General features: G+C 39.7%; 1 protein-coding gene across 2 annotated transcripts in view; it reads right to left on the minus strand.

Annotated features, from left to right (window-relative positions):
* Positions 1 to 9,313, minus strand: part of ck (unconventional myosin-VIIa ck) — a 40,776-nt gene that overhangs the window by 22,204 nt on the left and 9,259 nt on the right. For both annotated transcript variants that reach the window (XM_022833590.2, XM_086968419.1), the window contains exons 9-16: positions 5,689 to 5,817; positions 3,952 to 4,157; positions 3,334 to 3,462; positions 2,934 to 3,112; positions 1,885 to 2,726; positions 1,322 to 1,488; positions 849 to 998; positions 433 to 658 (exon numbers count right to left, since the gene is read on the minus strand). In XM_022833590.2, the coding sequence (XP_022689325.1) occupies positions 433 to 658; positions 849 to 998; positions 1,322 to 1,488; positions 1,885 to 2,726; positions 2,934 to 3,112; positions 3,334 to 3,462; positions 3,952 to 4,157; positions 5,689 to 5,817 (2,028 nt within the window). The remainder of the gene's footprint in view (positions 1 to 432; positions 659 to 848; positions 999 to 1,321; positions 1,489 to 1,884; positions 2,727 to 2,933; positions 3,113 to 3,333; positions 3,463 to 3,951; positions 4,158 to 5,688; positions 5,818 to 9,313) is intronic.

The raw sequence follows: 9,313 nt of genomic DNA on the forward strand, positions 1-9,313 counted from the left end.
TATATATACAGAGCGTCGTATGTTAGCTTTAGAAGTATGTCACTATCAATTATACGGTTTTTTAAATTTAACTACAACTAGTTTAAAGCTTGACGTTAACAAACAAAATAATAAAACCAAATCCAAATCAATACGTAACGAATCTGGTAATAGAACGTCCATTTCAATAAATCTCTGAGTTTTTGATTAAGAGTTTTTGATTAAAGATAAGAATAGTCTTTATCTTACATTCGTCCTAGAAGCTTTCTTAAACGTGTCCTATTTCTAGCTCGGCCGACATCAAATCACAAAGCAAACGTAGGTAGGATCTTGCGTTGAGTGCTTCGATAATGTCACAGTTGATCATACTCGACGCATATATATATATATATGATTAATTAAAATCAAGTAGAGGGGAATATTTCGCGATCTGCCGCGCAACCATCCACTTACCTTTGGCTAGCGATGTGCGTGAGTTCAGGGAAAGAAAGCTCAAGAAGGACCTGCTCCATCTCGTCAACAATGTAAACACCTGTCCAATTGATGGCAACAATGACGTCGTTCTTTGCAAGTGGGGGACCAGCGAGTCGAACGGCCTCGTAGAAGCGTGAGAAAAGTAGAGGCCATTTGAACTTAGCATAATCCACGACATCCTCCTTCACACGGAGCGCCTCCGTACCTACAGATTACAGGTAAATAATACAGTGATATCCTTATGCTATAATTGCGATGCCTCTATGACCTAAAGTATATTACTATTTCAGATTCGCTCTCTAAAATTTCGCCAATGTATGTTATAATAGTAAAGCAGAAAGTAGCGATAAAATGACAGCGGCGTTTAGAATATATATATATATGTATATACTCACGTTCCCTCAAGTAATAGCTCTTCCGATAAGCCTGCGAGATAAGATGGGTCCAACGATCAAGTGCGCGTTCGCCGGCCAAAAGATGGGAGTCCGGTATGCAACCAGGAATGATACTTCGGACACGTTCCGCGCTAATCTCGAGGTCTGCACCTGCCATTAGAGATGATACAGATTGAAGCTCTATGCTAAATGGACTTGCCTTGACACTTGTATATGTACACCGTCAATCGATGTCGTTTCACACAAACCGAGAAACTGATCACGGATATCTCCTAGATATCAATTTGGATGGAGATTCAAATTGATGAACTGTGGCTTTTCAGACGAAGTAGCACTCATCTTAGTTGCAATAACTTAGCTTGGTCTATTTTGATCGTTTTCCACGTGTCGTCATAAAAGCGAGCACAGTAGTGCCCAGAAATGTAATGTTTATTAATGTGTTAGGGGTCAAGAGTAAATATTTGTATACTAACTATTAAAATTTTCTACATAGAATTGCTGCGCAGTCAACATAGCGAGATCTTCTTCTTTTTCGCATTTATATTCGCCGAACTTCACACCACGAATTACTTGTTGGTAGATGAGGTTTGTCGCAACACCATCCTCCATGGGGTTGTGCCAAGGGGCAAAAATCTCTTTTCTGTAAACCGTGTTTGAAACGTTTCAAAAAAGTGGATATCATAATGTTTAGAAGGAGTACAGTGTAGAAATATTGTGCATATGTGTATTTTTTGTTGGTACGGCCAGATAGCCCCGACAAAATCATCTCACGTCTTCATTATCTGCTGCTAACAACTTGGAGAGTAACAGCGATCAATTATAATGTTTCTTCATTGATATATTGCACAATGAACTGGTCAATTTACAATTAAAATATACGCAATGCTTGACTATTTAACCGCAGTGTATGAGAATATGTTTATAACAATGAGATTCAACAAATCGCACAGTTGACCGAAAATTGCAATTGGTAAGAAGATCAAGAAGGTAAATAAGTTACACAGTTAGAGACGAAGTTAGAGAAAAGTTATTCAACCTAAAGAATAGCCTCCACGGAGCGTTTCTCTCCTGTGCGCCTTGTTCCTTTGTGTACTGCTCGCACTGACTGATGGCGTCCATCACATGCTCACCGCCGCTGCCCAGCGAGCTAACCTTGTCGAATAAGGCGATGTATAAAGAAAAGCCGAATCTGTCCTGTAAACCGATTTTATCGGCTAATTGATTGCAGAGCTCTCTCGCCGTCGTCGCAGAATCCGCCAGCAATGTTTTGGTATTTCCATCCATGAACGTGATGGGCAGCATCAGCGGTTTCTTAGACTTCGTCGCTTGCAGTTCAAGCCACGAGGGAGGCTGGCCTCGCGTACCATTCATGAACGTTCGCCGCAGGCGCTCTTCGCAATAAGGTGCATAGCCAGGTGGGCCCTCACGAATGAAATTAAGTAGATACTTGACGAACTTATCACTTGGCGCAAAACAACCAACGCATAGCGATAGTAAGACCCAGCCTCGTGCATGCGAGTTCTTCTCTTGATTTCCCGTTAGTTGCTTGCATATCTGGCAGTAGATCTCATCACGCAGTTCCTCTCGAAGGATGCCGTGCCCGATAATGAAGTGAAGCTTCTCAAGGTTAGATGTCGGCCTCGCCTCTAGCCATTGTGAATAACTGTCCGCTGCCAACTCCTCTTCTTGTAGGTGGCGCCGCATATCTTCGGTAATTTTATTCTTCCGTTTCAGCGTTAGCGAAACAAGCCTATTTCGGATAGATTTCTTGGCCTTAATTGTTTCCTTCGCCCCGATGTCATTGCCGTTCTCGATCAGGTCCTTTGCGTCTCGAAAATCTTTAGACTTGGTAAAGTTCCGCCCGAGTGTAGCTGTGACCTGTCGGCGTCAGACAGGAAATGTACCTGTGTTATTCTGCTTACGTGGTGCTATTAGGGTCAACGCCAAATTAGTAGCACAATTTTAGAGACTTGCTTGCGTTCCTTCTCAGCATACAAAATACACAGCATACAAAATTAACAAGTTTATTCAGCGTGTGTAGTTTTAGCTTATCTAGTTCTGTCGTTGAGGCGTCAAACAAGGTACCTTCGACATGACCGATGAATTGTCTCGATCGATGCTATGAAATTTTGGTTCGGGAAGGTCTCCCATAAATCGCAAGATCGTAATCCATAGAGCGAGTGCTGCCATCGTGTCGCCGTGTGTGGGTAAAGCTAATAAACTCTGCTTAATTGGCTTCTTTTGGTAGATATGATTTTGCGTGCCTGCAAATGCAATCAGTTAGATTACATACTACATATGAGCGATTCAGTACTACAAAAGGGTACATTAAATTAAATTAAAGCCTTTTAAAATTAACATAGAAATATAGTCAAAGTTGGTTGATTTAGAAGAGGAGTGTCAACTAGTTTGTAACCCCTAATATTTTAGCTATATTTTGGTCTAATACATAATACCCTTAATAATGATAATAATTACTACATACCTTGAAAATAGGTTGCTGCAAACTTTTGGAAGGTATACTGTGACAAGTCCTCTGTATGATCTTGAGGCACGGATGGAATGGAACCTTCCGGCTCGGGATTCATGCTTGCATCTTTTGGTAATTCCAGATCTGTAATTAAGGTTATACATTATATACGGAGTTTAAACCTGTGTTTGAACGGCGCAAGCGGACTTAATGGCATAAAATATTTACTAGTGTCTGTGTTGCGGTATGGATAAAATTCTGCTCTGTTTTGTGATAATAGTGAACGCAGGCACACAATAACATACACATATACAACAACAACAATGTACTTATTATATTGGTGTATTGATGCTTAATAACTGTAAAATATCGCGGGGAAGGTGTCGCATGTAGCTATTATAATTTGCGTTAATTATACTTTATGTATTTTACAGTTTCCGGAAAGCGGCAATAATGGCCTTATAATGATATGTTGTGGTACGAGTCCAATATACTCAAACTTTGAATATTTAAGCAAGTCAATCGTGCGGCAGTTTCGAAAATAGCGCCAACATCCGCAAGGCTTCTCTTCAAAGTTATTTAACCACTGCACAAAAAGTTTATACGTATGCAGCATTAAAAAACGACGTAAACCTTTAAATGCGGTAGGCGCAGCCTGCTCGTTAACGGAGTCACTTCTAGGCAAGAAGTCGAAGATAACATCAACCAATTTCGAGTCATCGAGTGGCTCGTCCTGTCGTTTTTCAGCGTCTGCAATTGCGGCCTTTTTCATTTCGAGGATCTTTCGAACCTCTACATCCTCTTCAACTTGGCGGTTGTAGATTGCGGCTAGCCGCTCCCTAAATACAAACATTCGTAATTCGTTGTCAGATTTCCATAAAAATATAACTGTTTACTTTTTTTCAAAACGATAATTAAAAAATTTATTTTGAAGTAATTTCGAATAGCAACTTAACCACAATACCTTTAGAATTTGCAGAAATATATTTGCGTACAGTTAAGTGCTATGTTTGTTTATAAATTAATTTTGTTGGATGTGGATTGTTTCTTTTGCTATTGATATTTATTATACCTATAGCGCCTTATGACTTTCATGGACTTACATGAAGCGTATCGTCGTTCAAAACCAATATAATAGAAAATACCAAGAGTGCATGAAAAGCTATTCATATTACAGTGTTATTATGCCGTCTTACACATACGTACATAGTTTTGCTTCCAAGCAAAGCTTACTTTAAAATTACTATCTAATCAAATTCAGTGAGATCTCGTAGATACGCGTATTACGTCCACCTCCAAGAACCAGTCAGTAAAAGAACTTAAGAAACTGTTCCTCAGGTAATTGCTGGTTGATTTTACAATATTAGAGTAATAGTAGGGTGATTATTGGGGTGACATTAGGGTAATGCTAGAGTAATTATCCTATTTTCTAGCCCGAACCACTATAAGTCCCCCGCCCCGACCACGTTAGCGCAATATCGGTATAATGATCAGACCAATATGAGGGTAATTATTGGAATGATATTGGGGGTAATTATTGAGCAATATTAGATGTAATCATTGGGTAATATTAGGGTAAATACCGGTCGATATTAAGGTAATTATTGGGATGATATTAGGGTAGTTACTGGCTAAGAGAGACAGGGTAATTTAGAATAATGTTGAAGTAATACTAGGTAATTACTGAGTGATATTAGGGTAATATTATTAAGTGGTATTAGAGTATTTACCGGGTGATATTAGGGTAATATTAAAGTAATTACGGTGGTATTAGGGTAATTATTGGGTGATATGAGGGTGATATTAGAGAAATCATGCGTTCATTTAGGGTAATATTGGAAAAATCATTAAGATAATACTAGGTAACAATAATAATATGTATGATGTCCGCCTCCCAGAACCAGTAAGAAACGGTTCCTCGGTCATTTGCTTGAAGTAGAATCATAACAACAGCTACGAAAACGGTTTCGAAAAGAGTTGCCGATCCAGTTTGCCGCATTTCCACCCCCTGTTTTTAGAAAGACTGCTATCTAATTCAATTTCACATTAGGCATAACACCAGGACTGGTACTACACAGCAGCCCATACCAATGTGTATTTCCTATTTGCGGAACCACTCCCTCATTCCTGCGCCAGCCTCCGCACAAGTCGATTATAACCCATTTTCGAAAAATTAGTTAATCTACCAATTATTATCATTACCCTTAGTACAGCTATTGCTATTATTAATATTTAATTTATTTTTTAGTGAAAAGTTCTACATTAATCTGTACTTCGATCAGACGAAGTTTTAGGCTGTACATGATTCTTCAACAAATAAGCTCACTTGATTCGGTTTTTCCTATCGCAGCAATCCTGCTTGTAGAATACCTGTATTTTTTTTCTGCGACCTCTTTAGCTTTCTTCGGGCCATACTGTCGAACAAGCATCATTTCTTCGTGGTCACGAAGTCGCATTGCTTCTAACTGGGCGCTCTGCTCGACACGCATCCGCTGATACCTAAATTAGCGTCGGTCCGAACCACATAGCCACAAAAAGCAAAAGTAATTTCTGTTAAATTAGGAGTAACTGTTTTCACAATGTCTTGGCGGTGTTGCGGCATGGGCGAAATCTGTGTCTGTCATCAATTGTTCGCTTGGTTTGAGTCATTATTGACATATACACAAAAACGTCCTTCCTATGCCCATACTTTACATAGTAGGTTTGATAACAGCTTTACTTCAGTTACGATACTTGGGCTTGTGCTTCACATTTAAAGGTGCCCTAAGTCCTAGTTGTATCAACGTTTCCCATTAATCATCTTATATGAACAAACGAACATCCAGAATTAGATAAAATGTTAACTATACAAAATACGGAAGACTATTTTTAGACCCAAAGCCACGAAGATAAACACAGTTAAAAGTGAAATAATGCAAACATAGGTATACACAACACAACTATCATATGGGGTTTCACATATTTGATGTTTAGCGAGATCTATTAGAACATTAGATAAGAAACACACTGTGCACAGCGCAACACAGTACGCGCACGTAGGACACCAAGTAGGCTGAAGAAACAGTTACTTTTTCCGGCCTATTTTCCGAGTTTCAGTACGCAAACGATTAGTTCAGGTTTTATGAATAGCAATTAGAATTTGACTTTACCAATATTACTCTACACTATTTTACAATTACTGCGGTATTCCGATATAAGAACACAGTGGGCCCATCGATATAAACGGCCGTTCACACGCAGGCCAGCTACAGGCAAACCTGGCGGAGATTTCTGTTCCCGCGGTGATGACTGTGAATATTCCTGCCACAATGTACACATCACCATTGTTACCGCCCTTACCACGGTACAACGAAAATAGCGCCAGCTAAAGTAGCGTAAGCGTTCATAACGTCATGCTGTCTTGCTGGTTGGTTGAATGGGTGGCATGAACTTGACAAAGCTTTCTGCTAGCTGAGTACTGATCATGTCCAGATAAGTCTTGGTTATGCTCAATTAGACTTTATTTAGACCTATTTGCTCAGTAAAGGTTTGATTGATAACAATGCTGAAATCGAACAGAAGCTGAGTATGTTCAATGCATAGAAAAGGCAAGGCCGCAGACGACTTTCGTTACGATGAAACGTGCTGTCAGTCGTGAGAATTTTTATAATCTATTCAGCTACTTTGATCGAAACACAAATACAGAGATTCCTAAACAGACCATTTTCACAGAAATACAAATCCGATTTAATTAAAATAAACAAACTTACATAGAACTTAACGATACTTTAACGAAACTTAGCGGCACACTTCAGGCAGAGAAATGGTATTTGTTTCATTGGCACCTGCCAGCTGTTCTATAGGCTCAAAAGAGGACAAGAACTATCGCTGTACTGCTGTTGTTGCCTGCTAATTTTTTTACGTAAGTAAGGCTTGTAGCACTATATCCTATAACAATATAATGACAATAACTATATGATGTAGAATGTAACATACTGAACTGACGGCATGGCTGGTGTGCGAGTGTGCCAGTATGGCAGGATGGAAGTGAATGTGTGCCCTGGCATTAATCATAAACCCAACGGGAAACGCCAGCGGCCATAACACATTCGAGGCCCAGCTATGATACGCCAGTGATGGCTGATACCCGAGGAGCAAAACTATGATAGTCCAGGGCCCTGTTGCAAATCTGGGCGGGATTAGTAATGTACAGACGTTCATGAACAAAAGCTATCCCTTCATCTTTTCACTATAAATTAACTACTGTCGGTAAAATCGTACTATTAATAGTACTGTGAGAAAGCTGCACATCGATGACAAGCTCGCGATAAACTGAACATGTATTTAACGGTTATTTAACTCGGGTTTCGAGAAGTATTTCTGTTTGCTTCAGCGTTAAAGTTATCAAAGGTGAGCTTTAATTTGTTCAGAACGTTGAATTCCCACCTTGTTTCGTCGGTATTGAATAGGTTATTTGAACCCTCTGCAGTATGCATATACCATGTACACTGACATGGTCGTCTTACATATGCGAAGTAATAGTGCTATTCTGTTCTCGTTTTCCTTTCTACCATACGCTGCTCTCCGTCAACATAAGGAATAGTGAGAACACAATGTGACATTTGCTCTGGCACTTTCTCAGGTCCCTCTTACTGCTCTGAGCCCTTCATCTGAAAAAGGGTTCTAGATTGGGCCGGCGGAAATTCCCGTGGTGAAATTATGCCGCCACAGTGAAATACACAGAAATACACTCATACGCCCGGGTACAATTACGACACCCCCAGCCGCGATGTGCATTCTTTTGTCTGCGCCCGTGACGGGAAGCTCGACTCGACGCAGCCTTTGACCCCGTAAATTGGCACGATAATATTTACTGAACAACAGCATCATTCGGTGGTGTCAATGCTCCGAGTCGAAGACAACCAAAGCAACAGTGAATACAGCAGAGATAAGGAAACGTTTCTCCCCTTCTGTTGTACTAGTTTACGCGCGGGAGGAATCAAAGAAAATTCGGGGAACGCCCGCTCATTTCAGAGCCGCACAGACTAAAATTTTACCAAAGAAGACCGATCGTCGGCAGGGCAAAACGAGTTAAGTGTTAGGGTAAGACTTAGTGTAAGAAAAGGAATATAGGAAGTACAAACACACGGAAGCCAAAAAAGTACGAAATTGCATGAATCTAGTTGTGAGACAGAATTAACATTGTCTAGAAAAAGGTTACGTACAATACAGATGATTAGAAAATAACGGAATGTACTTTTGGAACAGCTCAATCAGTGGATCCCAAAAATGAATTCCCATCTATATATTTACATCAAATAATATTTGTTACGATTCGCTAGATGACTAAAAAAACGTTGCTCGTAGTCGCTCAAGTCATCGATAGTATAATAGGCATATATGTAAGTATTGTGCACACATTTGTATACGATACGGAGTGCTATATGAGAAATATTTGTTGTACACGCATGTCAAGGCGGATTTTACAGGAAAAATATGTTTAAAAGATTGATTCTATTTTTGCTTTGACCAGATTGCTGTGGTCTCACGTTCTGAAAATTGATTATCTGTGAAAATATATACAAATACAGAGATGAAGTTCAAACGTTTTTCTTTTCATACTGCTGGGATATCCTTTTACATTGTTTTGACCCACCTTGAACCACTAACTTAAAACTCTATCCCGGTATGTAAATACAGTCACTTCTTAAGTATTTACAGATAGGGCTGGCTCAAACAAGTCATCTTTCTGCAGCGTAACATAGCATATATCATGGTCCGAGCTGGGAAATCATCGTTCTAAACAAAGCCGATTGCATGAATTATTAGGGGCGCAATAAATCTGCGATAAAACGATAAGACGGGCCAATATCACATCACAAACGCCTCAGCTGCTCACTGCAGTGAACTTAATTAATAGACAATCATTAAGGCTCAAATGTACCTTGCTAGTACCAAATGGCCCATAAACATTTAGAAACATTACTTGTATTAAACACAATGCTTTCTCTCATAT

This window comes from Varroa jacobsoni, unplaced genomic scaffold (assembly GCF_002532875.2).
Source record: "Varroa jacobsoni isolate VJ856 unplaced genomic scaffold, vjacob_1.0 scaffold_464, whole genome shotgun sequence".
NCBI classification, from domain to species: domain Eukaryota; kingdom Metazoa; phylum Arthropoda; class Arachnida; order Mesostigmata; family Varroidae; genus Varroa; species Varroa jacobsoni.